This window comes from Aythya marila, assembly GCF_965140915.1.
Source record: "Aythya marila genome assembly, chromosome: 1".
Lineage (NCBI taxonomy): Eukaryota > Metazoa > Chordata > Aves > Anseriformes > Anatidae > Aythya > Aythya marila.
This window is the reverse complement of record NC_139042.1, coordinates 56445838-56467911: the sequence shown is the minus strand read 5'-3', so window position 1 is coordinate 56467911 and position 22074 is coordinate 56445838. Positions and strand designations below refer to the sequence as shown.

The following is a 22074-nucleotide window of genomic DNA, read 5'->3' as shown; positions in this document are numbered from 1 at the left end:
ATGTTCAACTCCCTTGTGTGTTTCCAAACACTGAAAGAGTTTGGATTGCCAAAGGGTTGTCCTACACTGGTTTTGAGGGCCCTGGAAGTATTAATGCCCTGTGCCATCCACATTTATCACACTGTTGTCCTGGACACTGAGAACCGTCATCCTGCATGAAGCCAGATGCTGGCATTAGAAGTGACTCACAGTAGATGTAAGAAATTCTTCACTGCTGTAGCTGATTGATGGCAGCAACAGGACATTTCACTTGAGACTGCTTCAGCACAGCTAATCGTACGTCCAATTCAATATTAGACTCAATTTTCCCGTCATGCAATGGGCTGACAGCAACATCAGAACATTTCTCTCATCTTATTCCTGCACAGTTTAAGAAACGTACATCCAAGGGCTGAAAAAGGTCAGTAAATTAAACAAGAACAAAACCTGGCATTATGTCTCTTTCAAGTTTGCAAAGAGAATTTTCCATGGCTGTGTGCTCTGAAAAGGGCTGTACTCCAAATGACACACTGCTAATCTGGTGATCCAAAATAATTTTTAAGGCTTGGGTAAGTGCTGTGGGCTAAATTCAGCTTTTTCTTACACTTCATTCCAAATGTCCTACAGAAATTTGTAAAGAGACAGTGAAGACTTGTGGTCAAACATTACAATAGAGGTGCAGCTGAGCCACTTCAAGGGTACAAATCCAAATTAAATTCTGTGATGCAAAAAGAACAAAATAAGACAGATGAAAGTAGGGGGGAAGCTGGGCACAGTAGGTGTGTGGGCTACATTGATCTCCTAAGGATATTGCAGTCTGTTGCTGAGAGGCCAGCAGGAAGGAAGCTTATCATGTATGGTGTTCATGACAGGTGAGCAGCTAGATTTTGCAGTGCTAAAGAAAAAAATAAGAAAGTAGCCCATTCAATGTTTCAAGGCACAGTAATAAATATGTCATAAAGGGTCACACAGCTAATGTAAATCCAGTTATTTGTTCCTCCAGGAAGAATATTTTGTGCTTGTATATAATGAGCTTATATTCACCTTTGATACCAAAAAGTTATAATAGAATATGAAGCCACAGGATGCATATATGGTGCCCATGAGCAGCCCAGTCCTGGGATTTAAAAGTAATGAGTTTCTGGTTTGGGTCTCCTCAGCATAGTGTTTTTGCTGTGCGTGTGCTCACATACTTGCGTCTTGCAGGCCCTTTGGGCTTTCTGTCTTTCTGCTAGCAACAGGCTGCTTCTGACATTGCCTGCCACAGCCATCTCCTAATCTCCTGCCTCATCCAGGTGTTGCTGCCTTTATATAGCCAGTGCATAGCTTGTATCCTGTCTGGACCTCTTTCATTATTATCTTGGTGCTAAATTGTGATATGCAAACATAATACTGTTATCTAAATTGTCTACTTTCAGTTTAGCTGAGAGGGGAAGGCAGCATTTAGTAACTGACAAGAAGCTTTATTGAATGTTACTGAGCTTATTATACTACTGTTAGCATATTATTTACATTTTTGCATTTTTTTTTTCCAGAATTAAATATAGCACTGGAAAACCTTTTTATGAGTATCCCAAGATACAGACTGCAGACTGTAATGAGAAAATATACATGATTATACATGTATACCAATACCAAAGTGGTTTATGTATGTTTATTCTTCTTCTAGTACCATTTTTCTTTCCTGATTTTGTTTTTGCTTTTACAAAGGGAGAGAAAAGTGCATTTTACAGCCTGATCTACTATTTTTTTTAGCAAGTCCTGTCACAATTGAGACAGCATACTTTTTGTTACTATGAAGGAAATTTTGACACTTATTAAAAATACAGTGTAAAATATGCAGAGAGACTAGCTGTTTAGAACTTGTGTGAAATAGAAATGTAACAGATAAGATGCTACCTGTTTTGAATCATACACTTAAAAAAATGCATGCTTGAAACCAGTAGTCATGTCTTTTATTATCTTATCCTGATAGCATGCCTTGTGCTTTAAAAATAAAAGCAAGACCTCATTTAGCCACTCGAGTTTTAGAGACTTCACTGCACTTCAGGCATTGTTATTAGCCAAGGCTTGTTATGTACATTTCTGCCTGTCAGGCTTTATCTCCTAAGCCTCCCTTTCTTGGTGGGAATACATAAGCATTTTTTGTGCCACTAGGGTCTAAAGAAAGCCAGTTGGAATTAGTGTTGAACTGTCCTCCGTCTCCAATGTTAACAGTGAATCACAGATTAAATCCAGATGTTAAGATGGCAAGAGGCACTCCTGTTAGCTGAATGCATGCAACTGTGCAAATTCTCCACTCCACTGCAATTTAAGTGGGATCCAAAGAGAATGAATTTTAGCAAGTCTGCTAAAACTCTGAACAACTGCTGGTCCTTGCAGTCTTCCATATATACTGTACTGTGTTCTAATTTGACCACCAAAAACAAACAAACAAACAAAACAGTAGGTAAAACACAGTAGGACTGTAGTTAAGTCAAGACCTTAAGCTCCTGGCAGGGTTAAACATAAAATGTAAATATGTCTTTGTCAACATAGCCTCAGCTCACTGAAGACCGAGTTAGTATTTTACAAATATGTGTAGAAGTCTTCTAACAGTTAATATATCCTTACAAATGTAAATGTATATGTTACTTACTTCTACTATAACATTTTCACATTCACAGACCCCCATATTTTTTTCTGGGGCATTTTAAGCTCCCTGATATTTGTAGGAGGTGCAACACAGCAGGGAGCAAACAATGCAGTAGATTTCTGGAGTGCTGTGGTGGTAACTTGCTAACACACAGGCTAAGGAGATGATGATGGCAGGTGTTCTGGCTGGACCTCTTACAAACGAAGAGGAACTGGTTGGGTTGTGAGGGTCAGAGCAGCCTTGGCTACAGTGACCACGAGATGTTGGAGTTCAGGGTTCTGCAATGAGAGAATAAAGCTAAAAGCAAGGCCACAACCCTGGAGTTCAGGAGAAACTTACTCTGTTTGGGTATCTGCTTGGAAGAATTCTGTGAGATACAGTCCTGAGGAGAAGAGAGTCTAGAACAGCTGGCTGATTTTCAGGGATCTTCTGCAAGTTTCAAAATGTTTCATCCCCAGATGTGGGAAATCAAGCAAATGTGGCAGAAGTCCCACGTGGATGAACAAGTAGCAGCTGTCAAAACTCATACATAAAAGGAAGCACACTTGAGGTGGAAGCTGGACCAGGTATCCCATGAGGAATACAGAGCTGCTGTCTGAGCAGAGATGGGGTACTGCTACTATTGGGCAGAGATGGGAGTCAAAGCCCACGTGGAGTTGAATCTGGAACATGAAGGGCTTCCATGGGTACAACAGCAGCTAAAGAAGGACTAGGGAAAATGTGGGCCTGCTGCTGAATGGGTTAGGGAAGCTGGTGACATGGAAACAGATGAGATACTTTGTGCCTTCTTCACCTCAGTCTTGATGGGTAAGACTGACCTTCAGGAAAACCAACTCCTGAAACCCATGAGAAAGTTTGAAACCATTAGTGGAAGAGGATCGGGTTAAGAAACATCTAAACAAAATGGACATACAGAAGTCCATGCAATCTGATGGGATACACGCATGATTACTGAGGGATCTGGACAATGTTCTTGCAAGGCCATGCTTCGTTCATTAACATCGTCTTTAATGACTTGGATGATGGCACAGAGTGCACTTTCAGCAACTCTGCAAATAATAGAAAACTGGGATGAGTGGCTGATCAACAGATGGTTGTGTTGCCATTTTGCCATTCAAAAGGTCCTTGTTAGGTTGGAGAACTGACCCAACAGAAACCTCAAGATATTCAACAAGGGGAAGTGCAAAGCCCTGCACTGAAGAAGGAATAAACCAGTATAGGCTTAAGACCAATCAGCTGGAGAGCAGCTTAGCAGAAAAGTCCTTGCAAGTTTGAAGGGACAGGTTGAACGAGTCAGCGATGTGCCACAAAGAAAGCGAACAGCTCTCTGGGCAACATTAGGAAAAGTGTTGCCAGCAGATTGAAGGAGGTGATCCTTCCCTTCTACTCAGCACTGGTGAGGCCACACTTGGAGTGCTGGGTCCAGTTCTGGGCACCTCAGTACAAGAGAGATGTGGACATACTGGAGAGAGTCCAGCAGAGGGCCACAAAAATGATTAAGTGACTGCAACACCTCTCCTGTGAGGAAAGGCTGAGAGAGCTGAGACTCAGCTTGGAAAAGAGAAGACTTGTGGAATCTCTTGAATGTCTATACATACCTGAAGGGAGAATGCAAAGAAGGTAGAGCCAGCTGGCTTTCACTCTATTCACCACCACTCTCTGGGCCCAGACGTCCAGACAGTTTTTAACCCAGCAGAGAGTGTACCTGTACAGGCCATGGGCTGCCAGCTTCTCCAGGAGAATACTGTGGGAAAATCCCATGTCACTTGTCTTTCTTGGAGTAAAGGCGGTGATGAAGATAGAATTTATGTTACTTGATCCTGAACAACAAGTCAGTAAGATCTGCATGAAGAAATCAAAATGGAGTAGTAACCAAGGGGAACTGAGTAGTTAGAAATATGGTTTAGGCTTTAAACTTACTAAAGTAATATATATCACATTACATCATAAACCTCCAGTAAGAAGTCAGTTGGCAAATAACAAACTGAAAAGTAAATATATATATATAATCTTGCATACATAAACCAGCTGAAGCAATATATTGGAATATTTTTAAAGATTAATAATTTAGAATTGTGTAAAAAAGCTATATAAAACATATTATTATAGCTGATTGTATTTTGACAGTATAATAAAGCTTTATATTGCATGTGGTTGAGTCACTTTGATGATAAAATTTTCTTTTTCTTTTGCAGAAAATGATGAGGTCATCAGTGTTTCATATGTTCATACTAAGCATGGTGGCTGTAGATGTGATTGTTGCTGCTAGTAACTACTACAAAGGAGAAAATTTCAAGAGACAGTATGATGAATTTTACCTAGCTGAGGTGAGTATGCTGAAACAACTATCTAGATGTTTTTCAAGATAAGCTAAAGTAGAAAATGTGAATGTCAAGCACATTTAAGTACGTAATTTTTTTATTCCCTTAAGCATTCCAAGAATTCTTTGCTAACTTGTTCAAGTTCCTCTGTCTGACAATGTCTGACAGCCCTATTTTACAACCTTTTGAAAGGTAATTTCCTCAAACAAAATGTCAGTGGTAATGAGCTGAGGCTTAAGTATAACATTTGCAGGCAATGCATGGCTGCTGAGTTGCTATCTTTTTGCACCAGGACTGTAACATCCGTAAGAATTTAACTTTAAAAAATGGCAAAACTCTGTCTTTAAATATTGTATTTCTTTCTAAATCATCTTTATTTGACATATATGTGTCTTCAAGATGGTCCTTGAGCATAACCAGAATAGTGTTGCGAGTAGCCTAGCTTCAGTAACCTCAAGAGCACAATGCAAAGGAACATTTATTCAGTCTTAAATTCAGTGAAGGAGAAGGATGTGCTCCTGAACCAGTGTAGCAGAGGAAAACAGTTTCTTTTTACGTGGCGTTTTGGCTGAGAGCCTGCTTGACTCTTTAGTTTGTCAAAGATATTGCTGTAGAGCATGTGCTAAAGTGCCTAGAACATTGCTTACATGACTTTTTAGTTTTTTAGTTTAGTTCAGTTATCAAAATAAATAAATAAATAAATAAAAGTTTTGAATTATGTGGTAGTAATATATAGGTATAGTTTCAAATACATTTTTTTCCCAAATCAAGAGTGAAATCAGTACTGTAGCATTCCTTATCAACAATACTTAATTCCATGAGCACTATGAATTGTCACTTTATCTGAAGATAAAGCTACCACTGCTGAAATTCACTGAGATGGGTTCTCTGAAGATGCTGATCACTGTTGCCTGGATTGTACATGTCTAGCTGTGTGGTTACTGCAGTTCCCCTGACTTCAATAATTATTACACCGTCCTTTGGAGCCAGAGGGTCCAGTTGAAAAGAAGACGCCCTGAGAGTAATTTATGGCCTCGCTTCCTGGGGCTGACATTCTTAGGCTAGTGCACTTGACAGCATGTTTTGACTTGTGATTCTGCTGCCTCTGGTATTGCCTTCAAGGCTGACAATGACAATGGCAGAAGAATTGCAAGTCGAGAAGTTTGATGGCTTGTACTCCTGGGGTTTTAAATGTCTAAATAGACTTGTGACTCACGCTCAAGTGCTCAACTTTAAACCTGGTAGTGCTTAACATTATGGTGCTTAATGCATCTCATTGTTTTAAGGGAGGTTGAGTTGGTACTCATTTTTAAATTTCTGTTAGTTTTAGAATTTGTGTGTGATCTCTTAAGGTCCTACAAAGCAGAAACCACCAATTCTGAGACAAAAACATGAAAACAAGGAAAAATTAAAGGTAGCACCAGAGTCCAAGCCCTCAAAAGAGTGCAGGTTGCATCAGTACTGAACCATTTCAGCAGTATATCCCATACTGCTGATCAGCAAACGGTAGGACTCATCAGATCTCAAATATGGGATTCACCCTACATCTCAGAAAAACAAGTTCTGGCTTAGTTTCACTGTTTAGAACCAGAATACCAGTCAGAAGGTAGCTAAGTGGTGGCTTCATATTTTCAAATTATAATCAAGACTAAACAACCTCCTCCCAAAGAGTTATGAAACTACTTTGTTCCAGACATTAAACAAGTTCTTAAGAAAAGCCCACACATTTAACATACTGAAATTATCTCAACTTTTAGACAGTTGTCATAGAAAGAATAATTGTGAAATGTGTTAATGTATTATCTTTATTTTATCTTGAGTTCTGAGCATATTCTAAAAACAACATGAATGTGAAAGAATATGATCCTGGGAATAAGATGTTGGAATAAAACCAACAAAGTCTGGATTCTCTTATGATAACCCCTGCAGGGTTGACAATATTTTCACTTCATAGAAGTGAAGACAGTGAAACTCATTTTAATCTCCAGGACAAAACGAGTAATTAAATCAGCATTAAAGCCTGAGACCATGAACTTTTCATGGAAGGCATTTTTTCTTTATGCCCAGGATACAGCAAGTGGAGTCTGGATTCTTAACAAAATAACTTTAATTCTATTTATATTCAAAATAGGAAACGCTGCATGTGCTATTTCTATTTTGGCACTGAATATATAGTATAATTATGCTTTTATTAATCAGTGCTAGAAATACTCTCTTCCACGTCTATTTGAAGTCTAGGTTTTGGGCTTTTTTTTTGATAGAAATACTTGCCAGGGTTTTATACTTCAAAATGAGTGTATTGTGTAGATTAGTGTACTAAATTTCTGACCTATGAACAATGTCTCATTTTCTTTAAGGATACATTTTTCTGTCTCTGCATAGCTTAGATTGATCAGAATACCAATTTATTAGTGAGGAAGCTGTCAGAAAAATAATTTGCTTATATTCTACGTGTTTACTTTTCTATAAGCTAAAGTAGTCTGGAATAGGGAAAGGTATTCTGCTGATCTGTAAGGCATACTTGTTTGTTGTCCATTTGGCTTTTGTTTCTTTTGTTGTTTGTTTTTTAACCTGTGATTCTTTCACTATAGAACCTATAAAAATCAAATAACAACCCCCTAGTATTTTATGGCAGGTGGTATAAAATGCAGCATCAGAAGAGCCTAAAAAATCCTAAGAAACAGGAGAAACTGATAAGGTGGTTTCATTTCCTACTCAGTTATTGTGAATCTTATTATTCACAGCACAGTGTGTACAAATAAATTGTTTTTAAGAGCCTTAAAAAGGCTGCATACTCAAAGAATGCAGACTATTCCACAGTGGCTGTGTTGTTTCCTTGGTGAGGGAGACTGGTTCGTGCAGGATGCACTGCTGTTGCTTTATATTTTTCATTAAACTGGTCTGGAGAACACTTTCCCTTCAGAGACAGCTCACCAGAGCAGCCAACAGCAGTGAGGATTCCCTTTGCTTAAGGAAATAGCCAGACAAGTTAAAGCAAACACATCCAGCAGATGCCTTTTCCAGAAGTCATCCTGGAAGCTGCTGGCTTAAGGAGCAGATGCGGTCTAAAAAAGTAGATTCATTCTCATGGTCACAAGTTGTAGTGGCCTATAAATGCACTACTATGTCCATTTAAACTAAACAGACAAGCCTAAGTTAAGTTATTGAGATATTCAGTACCAAGAAAAAAATCCTGCTTTTTTGTTGTTGTTGGAAAAAGACAGTCTCAAAAGAAAGCAAGGCAAAGGTGAGGCAAAAAGAGGGTAGAAATGAGTTCTAAACCCAGGTCCCATTGGTTGCATGATTTAGTATATTCAGTAATAAATAAGAATTTGGGATGCATTTCAACTTAGATACATCAGCCCTGCAAGGAAAACAAAGAGAGACTTTTAACAGGATGAGTCAAGAAAACAACATAGTATGTGAGAACTTGGAAAGAATAGAACTCCAAACTCATTTTAGTAGTTGTGGCTGAGGATGTTGACTTTACCTGCTCAGCACCTAGACAGAATAGTGCTGAATATTTGTCTTTATGCCACTGCATAAACTGCATGTTCCATCAACGGAGGCTACACATTAGAAGTCTTACCAGGCACAGGTGGGATTCCTACAAGTACTGTTTTAAAGGGCCTGAAAATTGATGCATTAACACCATAAAGCTTCCAGGTGGCTGGGTGGGAGGCAGCCCTCAGAGAGCAGCCAGGTCGTTCCTCTGTTGCCTCACTTGCCTTCCACCCTTATTTCATCATTCAGAGCAAGGACAACCAGGCGTTTTGGCAAAGTTTGTAAACTGGTGGAGGGTGGCCACTCATGTGTTACACCTGTTTTTCCTGTGCAGGTCTGTTCTGGTGTCTAAGGTGAATCTGCTTTTCCCCTGTCTCTACAGCAATGGAAGGAGTGATTTCAGTTTTTAAAAATGTCTGTAAAATTGCATTGCATTTCACACCTAAGAAAAAGTTCTACTCAGATATTCTCAATCTTCTCCTGTAATTAATTACAAGGAAGGAAAAAAAAATACAAGCTCTGTCAGCAGGAAGACAGGTGTATAAATGTAATCAGATGTTATGCAAACCATTTGATACATTTTTAAGTGCTAGTGGTTTGAATTCGTTTGACAAGCATGTAAAATGCAAATGATCCCGCCCACACATTTTTAGAATAAATTAAAATACACTTAACATCATATTTGTTAGTCTTGTCCCTAATGGGAAGGCTATGTACTCTGAAGTATGTATGGTGTATTTAAATAGTATTGTTATTCCACCTGCTCTGAAAGTGAATTCCAGCAGCTTTCTACTCCCCATTCCTAATTTGCCCCCCTTACTCTTTTAAGACTTAATTAGATCTGTTTTACTTTAGAAATGAGCTTTCATTTTAAAATTTTTGATATAGCATTTTCCTTGTGTTTTAGATTGGGATTTTCATGTGGAGGAGTAGTTTCTTCAGATTTGGCATATTATTCTCCTGGAGCTCTTAGAACTATAAAGGCTGAAAAAATAGGTAGATACATTCAAGAATATGAGCATCTTGTGTACACTAATGTGTGTATATATGAAATCACACAAATATTTATTTGCAACAGTTGTTTCCTAATTTAATGAAAGGTTTGGAGGGCTATGAAGCATTTTGCCTTGATTTAATCATTCAGAGGATATTTGAAGACTGGTAATTGTTTTGAATGCCTTGAGAAAGCCATGTAAGTATAGATGGTAGCACCACCCATAAACAGCTATATGGTCTAGAGGAATTAGCATAGGACATACACTTCAGTGTTTGATTTCCATCATTATTCCTTCTTGTGATAGTCCTGTACACATAAAATATGTACATTTTTAATTATCTGTCTCAAAAACAACATCTTTCATGTTGATAAATGTATTTTTGATGGACTGATTTTAAATAATGTAAGTACATAAGGCAGAATCCCAGAGACTGTGACTGTCAGATTCAGAATTCAAATATTAGTCTCTAATTTTGTTACCACCTACCAAATCCAATAAGCCTCAATGCGATCAGTTAATCTCTCCATCTTTTGCCATAACATTCTGTAATAAAAAAGACTAATAATACTTTAGCTCAAAGAAGGCTTGAGCTGTACTTTGTTAATGTTTGCACAGCACTTGTAAATTATTAGTTGTATATAGATACCACCTAATGTTATTTTAATGGCTCCTTTATGCCCCGAAGCGTGTTAAGGGTCAGAGAGCAAAGCTGCTGAGAGAAGGAAAAACATCTTTTCCGTCTTGGGTTTCTTGGCTGCTGGGAAATGAGGGAGAGAATATCTCAGAGTATGTAGAGAAGTAAATGAAGAAAACAAGTGAGAAAGAAATGTGTCTAGCCAGGATGGTTTTTGTTAATGAGAGAAGAAAGAGAGTAAGTTTTGAAGATATAAATCTATACAGAATTGTCTCACTTTTTTGAATATCATGCATTTCACTGTGTAACTATTTCAGGAAAGGCCTCTGTAAGAACCCCACGGGTTATCCTTTTTTTTTTTTTTTTATCCTATCCCTCTGCTCAGCTTCTTTTATATCATCTCTTTTTTAAAATTGTGAAAAAAATATGCCAATTCTGGATTGAGCTTGAATTTCCTCTTTTTTGTTTTTGTTTTAATGATTAAGTCCCATCATCCTTTTTTTTTAACCTGTTTCAGTTGTTTTATTACTATGGAAGTTTTTGAAAATTTGAAGTAGCAATTTTGATCTTACCAATGTATATACATATCTTAAGGGAGGTTGTTAACACGATGGGGGCAGACTCTTTTCACTGGTGCCCCATCATAGGACAAGAAGCATCGGGCACAAACAGAAATACAGGAAGTTCCATCTGAATATGAAGAAAAAACGTTCTGTACTGTGAGGGTGACAGCACTGGAACAGGTTTCCCAGAGAGATTCTGGTGTCTCATTCTCTTGAGATACTCAAAACCCACCTGGACGTGATCTTCTAGGTGACCCTGCTTGAGCAGCGGGGATTGGACTATATGATCTCCAGAGGTCCCTTCCAACCTCAGCCATTCTAGGATTCTGTAGTTTTCAAACAAGACACCTTCTAACTTTGGTTTCTTAGATCTCCTAATTTTTTTCAGACAGCTTATATATGTTGCTTCACATTTTGAAAAAAAATCTCTTCAGGTTTTCCTTCTTGTACATGTACACAAAGTGAAAAGTTAATTGGATCTGTCTATTATTTCATACCCTCCAAATTGTGACATCTACATGTCTGGGTGTTAGGACATCAGAAATTTTCACAAAGTGTACATTTTAAGGAATGATATGGGCAAAACAAACATGAAAAGACAACATAATATATAAAAGAAGTCTGATCTAAATTTAACATTGTGGTATTAATCAACAAATTTACAATTTGAGCATAGAACTCTTGAAAACTTAGGTGTCAGATTGTACAACTGTTTCTATGAGTAAGTCAAATTTTGAACTATTTATAAGGGAAGCTGAATAAAGAATTTGACTAGTTTTTTGGCACCACGGATGTAATTATGTAATTATTTAAAGGAATAGTATATACATGATTTGTCAAAAGTTTATTTTCATTATATTATCAATTAAAAAATCATTTTAATGGTTATTTATCAATAAGTGTATTCACAGAAAGCTTCCAAAATATAACAATTTCTGTAAATTTTTCTGAAAATGTAAAAATTCATTTCAGTTCTATATTATTCATAGTTGACCAATGAACAAATAAGTGCCATGCAATCACAGAAATTTAAAAAAATCTATTATTCATTGTTTATTATGTTTAGAGAATGATTGTTTTTCCTAATACAATGAAGATCTTTATTTTTACCAAACAAAACCTTTATGGATGTTATGACATAGAAAGTTTTAATTGAACTCAGTGGTTTGAACATATCTCTCTCCTTTTATGTATTCGTCTAGGTTGCTTTTACAGTTTTGTTTGATTTAGAAGCTCTCCTGAAGATCTGGTGTTTGGGTTTTACGGGATACATCAGCTCATCTCTTCACAAGTTTGAGTTACTACTTGTAATTGGAACCACTCTTCACATTTATCCAGACCTCTATCACTCTCAGTTTACATATTTCCAGGTACGATCATCTGTGTTCACATTTTACCCTAAATACCAATTAAAAACATTATCCATCAAAAGGAGTATATATTTCACTGTCATTTACTTATATTCTCAGATTACTGATGTTCTCACAATATTGACTCTTGTTGAAAATGTCTTTAAAATACCAACTAAGTCTGTTTTTAACTATGTTTCTTGTGTGGATTTACAGAAAGAGGATTAATTCTAACTTTGTCTAGCAGTCCTGCACCTTTCTGTTTTCAGTAACTCACATTTCTTATCTAGGCTGCACTGTTCAGTAGGTTCTGGATTAGTTTATTCCTCGTCCTTCATTCAGCTTTGACCTTGCATACAGCTGCTTATTTATCACCTTCCTATAGAGTCCACCACTGCTTTCCTGGTTTCCATCTCTGACACCTCGACAAACATGCTGTTGCTCCTCCAAATCTTAATGTCTACAGCAGCCACATCTCTAACCAAGACAAGTCTTCACTCCAGTCATTGTGGGTTTTCTCCAGAACCATTTTAGAGTTTGATTTATAGCTCTCTGACCATTCCTAATTGAGAGGGAAAGTGTGTTGAGGCTCTTCACACATTTTTACTTTGGGGAAGAGTAGGGAATAGAGACAGGGAAAGACTGATTAATTAGACTTCTGAGTTTTTCTTCTGCAAACCAATACAACCAATTCCCTGATCAGCCTCATCAGAGTGCTTAGGGTTGCGCCAGTTGTTGAAGAAGGTGTTAAGATTCATTATAATGTGCTATATTCTACACTGCTGAAGAAAGTGATTTTCTTTAATAAAAATAAAAAAAAAATAAAGGATACGCGTCATGTTTGTCCGTTATTTAGCAGTGGATTGTCATGATGAAATATTAATAATAAGTAAAGGCAAAGAATGAATGGCCTGACAGAATCCTGTTGATATATGTGATTAGCTCCAGCAACACCCAGTAATCAAGTGAGTACACTATGAGGGTGGCACTCTCCCCAGGTGTGAGTTGAAACATAATGGCCTTTTCAGACTTCTGCAAATCCCATCTTGTATTCTTTCTAAACGGTTCTACAAACCTGCTCAAGAAGGATTTCAGAATTTCAAATTCTATTTTTCTTTCACCTAGAACCATTTGAAGGCTTTTACATGGCTATACTTTTTTTTGCTGTCCAAATATGTGATTTTTTAAATTTTTTTTTTTTTATTATTCAAACTTGGCATGATATTCCTAACATATAAGAAAGGATGCATGTGCAGGAGAATGCCTTTGTACTCCTGTGCAAAAGCACCCAGGAAACCTAACTGGGAGCTTTCAGTTATATTAGTTAGCCACTTAGTTAACACATTGGTACATAGTTACTAGGGCAGGGCCCGCTCACATTTGTTGATTTCTTTCTAGAATTTTAAAGTATAAATTATGGGCACTTTGGACTAAATACATAATATTATCACTAAATCATAGGACTGAAAGTATAATTAAAATGTAGCCAGATGTTGGTAATAAAATCATAAAAGAAGTTATTTATTTCTAATGATTTTAAGTAGTTTCCCTTTCTTTCTTTCTTTTTTTTTTTTTTTTTTTTTTTTTGGTTGGTTGTTTTTTTCTTCTCTAAGTACTTACTTTTCTGACAGAAAATTTCAGGATATGATTTTTATCAAAATACATGTGTATAAGAGACATACATTTTACAAGCAGAAACAGTTGCTATGATGAACGATTTAGGTTGTCTTTTGCAATCCAAATCCCCAAAGAGGCGGATGACAGTAAGGTTGGAAAATACTTTACCTTTGATGTCAGTGTGTAAAGGAAGTACACACCATATTCTCCAGCAACTAAGCTTCTTGGCAAACTAGATAACACATTTTCACATCATCCAAGGTCAAAAAGTATTTTTCACTTGGATAAATCTTGATGGTAGGCAGATTTCCAGGCCTTTAGATATTAATAATGACAGGTTAAATGTGTTCCTTGTCAGCCAACAAAACAGGTTACTGAAAACACAAGTCTTATTTGACACATTCCAAGATAGTAAGCAGACATATTATTTTCCTTGTCTAGTCTTCCTTAGCATATATTTCAGTCTGCATTATTCATTGGCTTTCATCATTCATTACCTTTTGCCAGCACATCATTTGCTCTTCACCACATTGGCTACTGTCCAGCTTCCCACCTGTCTTTCTTACAACATACAACATACTCGCTGTATGTTCATTCAAAGCACTTTGCAAAGCTGTCTGTGAAAGAAAATGTCTATGAGTTACGGCAAAGCACCATTCTGTGGCCATTATCTGTAGAACATCTCATCAGTGGACAAATGGCAGAATTTGCATATTATTGCAGATATCTGTAATAAACTGGCATTCTTATGCCAGTTTATTAGAGATTTAAACAGAATTTGACCTACACTGTATTGAAGAGAGTATTTGTGTCTGGGAAAATATTGCTGAGTCATTTTCTGAATAAATATCACTTTTAGGAAATGCAGCTATTATTTGGGACAGAGCAGTGGTTTCTCTTGTAGTTTTCTTCTTGATTCAGTTTTTACATATTTTTACATTTAATCCAGATAAGGTGCCTTCTGCATCTTTCATATTTAATACAGCTTGCCACCCAACTACGTGGAATGAATAAAATGTTCATTACAATGTACTTTTGCTAGATTTAATTTGTTGCCTAATGAAAATAAATGAAAAATACAGTATCAATAAGATCAGTGTGTTGCTTAAAGGTCAATTAAAGTTCCCCAAAGGAAGGGAAAAAAATAAGGCAGTTAGTAAAGTTTATCTAAAACAGTTCAGAATACAGACTAGCATGAAATCTTCACTCCACTGGGGTAAGTGTTAACACTAGTACTGAAGAACATTTACACACAAAGTAGATATGCTAGCATTTACACTGCAGGTAGATCTTGTAAGTAAAGACACCATGTTTAAATGTTCATAGTAGTTAGAAATCTCACTAATGTCTTTGGCTGTCACTGTCTTAGTAACCAGTTTTATGTACTTAGATTATTTGTAATGTGAATACATTACCAACGTGTTTAAGTATCTCACCTTATTCTAACAATGTGAAATTTAAGCTGTCTTAAATATTGAAGGCAGTGAAGGCTCCCCCATCTCACATTAGGGGTTTGGTATGTTTGGAATAAGTTGCTCTCTGATGTTAACTTTCCATCTCCGCTTTGACAGTAAAGCCTATTTGGAGTCCTGCCAGACATTAGAGCATATTCTGGGTACCTGACGGATAGGTAGGGAGATAAATTGCATGTAAAATACAAAGGTGTACAATATTAGCAACCTACAAGGTACAGTGAAGTCTTTCTGTGAACAACTGCCATATCCTTCTGTCAACCTTATTTTCTATCCAAAAGAGCACAGTAATTGTATTTGACTTGCACATAGGGTCAGTCTCTAATTGCACTGTAATTCCTACCTTTCAGTTTCAATGTGATTCGTGTGGAGTTATGGGCTATAACTTGGGCTGGAGAATCATTTTTTTTAGGAACTGCCAAATGTCATTTGCCCCACAAAGAATCAGAGTCATAGAATCCTGTCAGTTGTCTCCAGCAACTGCTGTGGTTTGCCACTGCCTCCTGTTGATATTAACATTCATGTCACTGTTTCTGCCACAGTTTTTTGATCTACATGGAAGGATCAGAGCTTTCACCAGCTTTCCCAAGGTAGATTCAACAGTGAATGGGTCAGGCGTCCCACACACACAACAGTTCTGCTGCCACTAATAACACTGGGAGGTGTAAAATATGTCAAATACATCAGTGGCCCCCAGTGCTGTTTCCTCTGATATTGAGAAATACCACCCCAAATTCCCTTGTTGTTTAGAGTATGAAATAGCAGCGTGTTTATTATGTGTTTATTACCAAACTTGGTAGTTTATACTGTACGCAATGCCAAGCAATTTCACTTTGGGTCACTGAAATGGAAAGATGACCTGTGGAAGAAGATTTGGCAGTTTTCATGCAGATATGTAACCTGCAGTAACAAATAACAGAATCACAGAAAAGTTTAGGTTCAAAGTAGCCTTTTAATATCATCTTGTTCAGCCTGCTGCTCAAAGCAGAGCATTCTTCAAAGACTGTTCAGGACCTTGTCCATTTAAAATAAGTGTGATTTTTTAACTGTGATGATAAATAAGCTTTGGAGCAATTTACCTAGCATTGCAATCAATTCTCAGTTGCTATATCAAGACATATTATTTTGTCCTTTGCTGGAGACCATTCTTATTATTCTGGAATTCCTCATTACATCCAGATTTACTATCTATAATATGTTTTGCATATGTTTTTGTTCCGTTTTTTACCCCTAAAAAAGCCCCAGCTGCATTTCTGTGATGACCATGAGTCACTGGTGAGTTGATTTTAGCACTGGGGCCTTCATTATACTCCTGTGCCTATACTTTCAAGACCTCTGCTGTCATACCATGCCTGTACACCTTGATGCTGCATTTTATGAAAGGACCATACATAACTTATTCTATGCAAAATTTCAGCTTTTTATTACAATATATTAGATGCAAAAGATATATGGAACAATAAGCATTACAGCACACAATTTTAAAAGGCTATGCAAAAGACAAAATAGACAAAATAATGACCAGTCACCTGATCATTAGGTAACTGCTGTTACTAGCTAAAACAAAGCTGAAGGCATGTCTAGATGAGTACAAAGCCTGACAGGTTCCTCTTGCCTTGAAGTCTCCTGAAAAGTTGTTGGTTAACATAGTAATCAAATAATTAATGCAGTTGTATTTTCTCTTTCTTTACAGGTTCTTAGGGTAGTTCGGCTTATAAAGATTTCTCCTGCTTTGGAGGATTTTGTGTATAAGATATTTGGACCGGGAAAAAAACTTGGAAGTTTGGTTGTATTCACTGCCAGCCTTCTGATTGTAATGTCAGCGATCAGTTTACAGATGTTTTGCTTTGTGGAAGAACTGGATAGATTTACAACCTTTCCACGGGCAAGTATAAGACGCATTGATACTTTGTATTATTATTTTCTTATATTAATTATTACATGACCAGTTTGCCTTTTCTTCTAAGAACCATGGAGCAGGATCAACTTAAGTAGAGAGAAAATAATTCGCCATGTGTAATAGTCTTCCACTACTCCTTCAGTAGTGAAGTTTGCATTTTGGTTGAGTATTGTGTTCTATTTCTGTTGTTCAGGGAATATGGATAATTTTTTATGTGTGGACATGGATGATGATAAAACAAAGCATATGGCTTAACAGTAGTCTAGCATGCCAAAAAAAAAAAATCGATCTCATAATCATAGGTATTATCCACAAAATTTATGTAAAATGTCTTCATGTGATTTACATGTATATCTACATATTGTGAAATGGTTGATCTTGATTCGTATTGGAATGCTTGTTTTACACTGGGTTATAAAACCTGTCCGCATTGAGAAAATAAGTGTTTGCCTTTTGGGTATAAATAGTGGATATTTATGAGCATTACGTTAATTCAGAACAGAACACTGAAAATCAGTGGAAATTGGAGCTAATGTATTTATTGAAGAACACTGTTCTGAATGAAAATACTGCCATTTCTTTAATAATGTATTAGACTGAATGTACATGGATTGGTTCCAGTCACAATTTATTTGTTTCTGTCATTACAGCTTGGTTATTCAATGTATCTATTTTGGTGAAAGTGCATTGGTGGGAACAATTAAACAACAATTAACAAGACAGCCTCAAGGATCATGCATTTAGCAAACAAAATGGCTAGGCAACAATTTGTAATTATCAACCTGGATTTGATTTACGGGATGCTAGCCATCGAATGTAAGAGAAAAAATACCTACCCACAGGGAATAAAGTAACGCCATGCTTTCTAGTTTAGAAAATGTGCTTAGAAAAACAGCCAGTAGGATCATAAAGAATTCAGTATAATTCATTTTTGAAATGCTGAAGAAAGCAAAAATAAGATAATATAACTTAAACTTTACTTATGAAATCAGGCCTCTGTCTCTAAAGTGAGTGATATTACTATCGTATTCTATGTCCAAGTCCAATGCATAACTTCTGATTAAAAAATTCCAGCTGCAGAAGGTTGAAAGTGCCATAGAATTTAGTTTTAGTATTGCTTTGTTTTTTAGGCAAAATGGTGATGACAGTCCTGAAGGAGTTATTGTAGTATAGTTAAAATAGGAGACATTCACAATGTGTGTATTTTAACTAGATTAACTGGTATAAATATCTGAGAAAGATTGATTTGCAGTAAAATGTTGCCAAGGTATATCAGGATGTTAGGAAAGTTTTAAATGATTTGGGGTGTTCAATCTGAGGCCAGTTAGGACTTAATATGAACTTTCAGTGTATTGAATTTTAACACATATATGTATATACCAAAATACATTTGAAGAGTGAGAAAATATTTTCTCCAGTAAATTATACATTTAAAAACAAACAAACAACAACAACAACAAAAAAAATCCAAGGTCGTTTTCTATCTTCTGATAGAATTTTCTGGGAAAAAAAAATGCAAGGCCAGTTACTGATAATAAAGGAGTGTTCCACTAGTAATGAATTGAAAAATTTTCAATAGTTTTTGTATGATAGCCTACAGTAAGAGTGGCTGCTTGTTTTTTACATATTGTTTATTTGTATACATATTCAGCTAGTCATAAATGATACAGAAATCTAATCTACAGTATGTTTTCTTTCTGTAATTTTCTAGTGAAGCAGTTTTTAATAGTTCAATAGAGTCAGCGGAAATTTTGTACTAAAGAAATTTTGACTGACAATGCCCCTCTAAAGTGTGTCTTCCTACTAAAGGCTGGGGGATTACCTCTAATGTTGTCTGCTCTGAATAAAGAGCACAGAATAAGACAAATAATGCAAGACAAGTAAGACGAGTTTGCAATAAGGCAGTAATAAAACATGCAGCTCTGGGTTTGCCTGGAACATATTCTTTTCATAATGTACTGAAGAAATGCTTGCATTACTATATAGCGGAGGAGACAATATGAGGTCTGCATCAGCAGAATTTGTGACAATGAATTTTTAGGGGCTTACCCCCAAATAAGAGCAAACCCCAAATGGCCAGCACTATTGCTGTGGGCTTCTTTCACATCTGGATATGCAGAGGACAAGTACACTAACAAAGTGGTGGCACCAGAGGTTAAATTTGGAGTTTTTACTTTGAAGTGCCTTCCACAGTGAGACAGACAAAACGTAAAATCATTTTTGAAGCTGTTAAGTGCTTTATAAGAAGGCACAGTATGGGTTTTGGAACAAGGAGACCTCCTCCTTTCACTAATGCCTATAAATTGCATGTTTTCACATGGTTTCCTGACAACAGTCAATAGGCACAGGCTCGGTGTTGCCATGGTTACAAATTTCACTCTTCTTTTGCCCATTGCAACTTTCCAAATGGACTGGCTTTCTCTCTAATACTAAAGTATAAAAATATAGATGTTTGCTCTCCTGTTTCTAACTGACCCGCCATCTCTATTTTTGCGTGTCTTCTTTGGCTGCACATATCAAGCCATGAAGGGAAATAAAAAAGAGGGTGGCTGAGTGTTGGGCCCTAAATGAAGAAGAAATGAGAGGGGGAGTTCTGTTCAAAGACAGCAGCATAAGATGGCTGCTAAGAAATTTAAGCATTCACTGTGTAGACAACAAAATATATTGTTAGTGCCTCTGACTTCCATGCCCCAGTTTCTCTTGAAGTCTGGGGCCATGTATTCGACTACCCAGTTTCTCAGATAAATGGCAAAGCCAGGAACACTGTTCTTCTGTTAAATGGGTCAATACAAAATGAAATCCAGGCCCACCATATCCCAACAGCAACAATCCCACCATCTTCAGTAAAACCAGGACCTAGTCTTGAGCTTGGAGGAAACTCCGTTTGTGACTTATTAGTTCAATATAATTTTAAGTTCCCTTAAAAAAGCTAAACCACATAGTCTTAATTCTCTGATGCAGTTACAATCTTAGTGCTGTGGACATGTTTTTGGAGGGTAGCTGCTCTTCTCACAGAGTGTCATGGAGCACTCATTAACGTGTCAGGAGAAAAAGGATAGTTCAATGTGGGTAGATGCAGTACAAGCATTGCACAGCATTGGCGTACATCCTGTTATTTTCATTTGCAGAAGTAATCCCACTGATTGCAGGACAGCTTCCATGAATTAAGGAATTTGGGAACTGATTACCAAATTCCTCAGGGATTTGGTCCATAATTTTCTAGACAAAGCAGAAGTTACTAATCAAGTACATTATAGCTGAAAGTAGTTCTTTGCGTGGCACCACCCCAAAATAGATGGACAGGCTGTCAGACCTGGCACTTTTGCTTGTACATACCACCAAACATTCGCAGTCTTTCACTAAAAATAAAAAGGTAGTTTGACTTCCATCATCAAAACAGCTAATTAAGTAATAGGGCATAAATACTCAAAGAAATTGACAGCCTTTTCTATAACATAAATTAATTCAGAAAGTCACCATTTGCATAAATCTCTAAGTCTCATCTTCACAGATGTTGATTCTGTCAGCTAGATAGTTGCATTTCAAATTCATTTTAAAATAAACAGTGGGAAGAGCACCTTTCAGCTAAAAATAGCTTGCTCTGAAGGAGATTGCTGGGTGCAAAACAAACTCATTGTGCACTGCCGTGTTTTCTTAAAACTAACATTTTTTGGTATACTGGAATTTAACATGATAATTAAATATTTAAATTAGATTGAAAGGCCACTTTAAATAGCTACATGCTTTATGGACAGCTGATTTAGATGGAAGATTAATCTTTATTAAAAGATTAAAAAATTTGTTAAAAGTGGGCTTTTTCCAAATTAATATAGTGCCTGTACTAATATGGGGTCCACAACAGAGAATTGGAGGTATTTTTATACCTAAAGAATAAATTAAAATACATGTTTTTAAAAAGCAATGAGATGTAATATTTTAATATGATTCAGAATGAAGAATACAGCACTGGTTCAATTACCAAGTAACCCAGGTGTTTTTAAAGCCAGCAGTGGGGATGTATTACTTAATGTAGTATCCCCCTATCTTATATTTCACATAAGAGCATCACACCCATCAGGTATGGCCACCACTGTCTCCAGAGATGCTCTGAGCACAGTGAAACAGCAATTGTTTCTTTTAGCTTTATCTGCACTTCATAACAGGAGGCTGAGAACCGGTGCTGTGCACTGATGGGGTCATTGTCTTCTTGTCTGTAAGGACCACTGGCTGATATAAAGGAGGCTGAATGTCCTGTTTGTTTCAAATATGCACCCCTGTCTACAGCCTGTCCACAGCCACAGGTCCCAGATGTCTCCTTCTCTATGTTTTGCGCAGGGAGGGACTTCAGGGATTTCACAAAGCTAGATAACACTGGTTGGTATTTTGGCAGGGTCAGGGGTTAGTTTTGTGTCTGTTTTTTTGCAGGATTCTCAGCATGATTTTTTTTGTGAGGAAAAGAATCACTAATAGGATTCTGTCTTGGCACCATGCAAGGAGTCTGCAGTTGTGGCTGGGAGGGGACACGAGTTCAAAGGCGTTGTGCCTGTGGAAGGACCTGGGCACAGGCCTGCAGCATGCTGGTTAACACCTAGCCTACGGGCAGGAACGTGCAAGTAGAGGGCACTGTGCAAATTCCAGTCTGTATTAGGGCTCTTCTAACACATGACATAGAAAAGATTTTAGCTGACATAACGGATGTATAGAAAGGTAATTGTGAACAGTTTTCTAGTTTATACTAGCCTTTGTTCTATGTGTTGAAAGGAAAAGCTGGGACATGACATTTGGTCAAGATGTTGCTGACACAGAAATTGCAGTCATAAGTTAAACGTCATCCCCCAGTGTGTGCAATTGCTCACTTGGATGCTTTGATTTATTCCTTGTGCACCTTAGCTTCCCTTCTTATGAGTGATTTGGACATGTAGGCCTAATCATCTCTGAAAATTTGGTTAGTGTGATTTAATTCTGAAAAACAACTGTCAAAATAGCTGCCTCACTCAAACTCCATGGTCTTAGCCTGACTGCTTATGCTTCTGTTTGCTTCAGAGAACCCATTTCATTGTTTTTCAAGTGAAAAAGTTTGCATCTACATATTTTCATCTTTT

At 37.0% G+C, this 22074-nt stretch overlaps 1 protein-coding gene across 2 annotated transcripts in view; it reads left to right on the top strand.

The window, feature by feature from the left end:
* NALCN (sodium leak channel, non-selective) overlaps window positions 1-22074 on the top strand; it is a gene marked incomplete at both ends in the record, with an annotated part of 220901 nt that overhangs the window by 107050 nt on the left and 91777 nt on the right. For both annotated transcript variants that reach the window (XM_082751957.1, XM_082751956.1), the window contains 3 exons: window positions 4810-4941; window positions 11837-12004; window positions 16766-16957. In XM_082751957.1, coding sequence (XP_082608083.1) covers window positions 4810-4941; window positions 11837-12004; window positions 16766-16957 — 492 coding nt within the window. The remainder of the gene's footprint in view (window positions 1-4809; window positions 4942-11836; window positions 12005-16765; window positions 16958-22074) is intronic.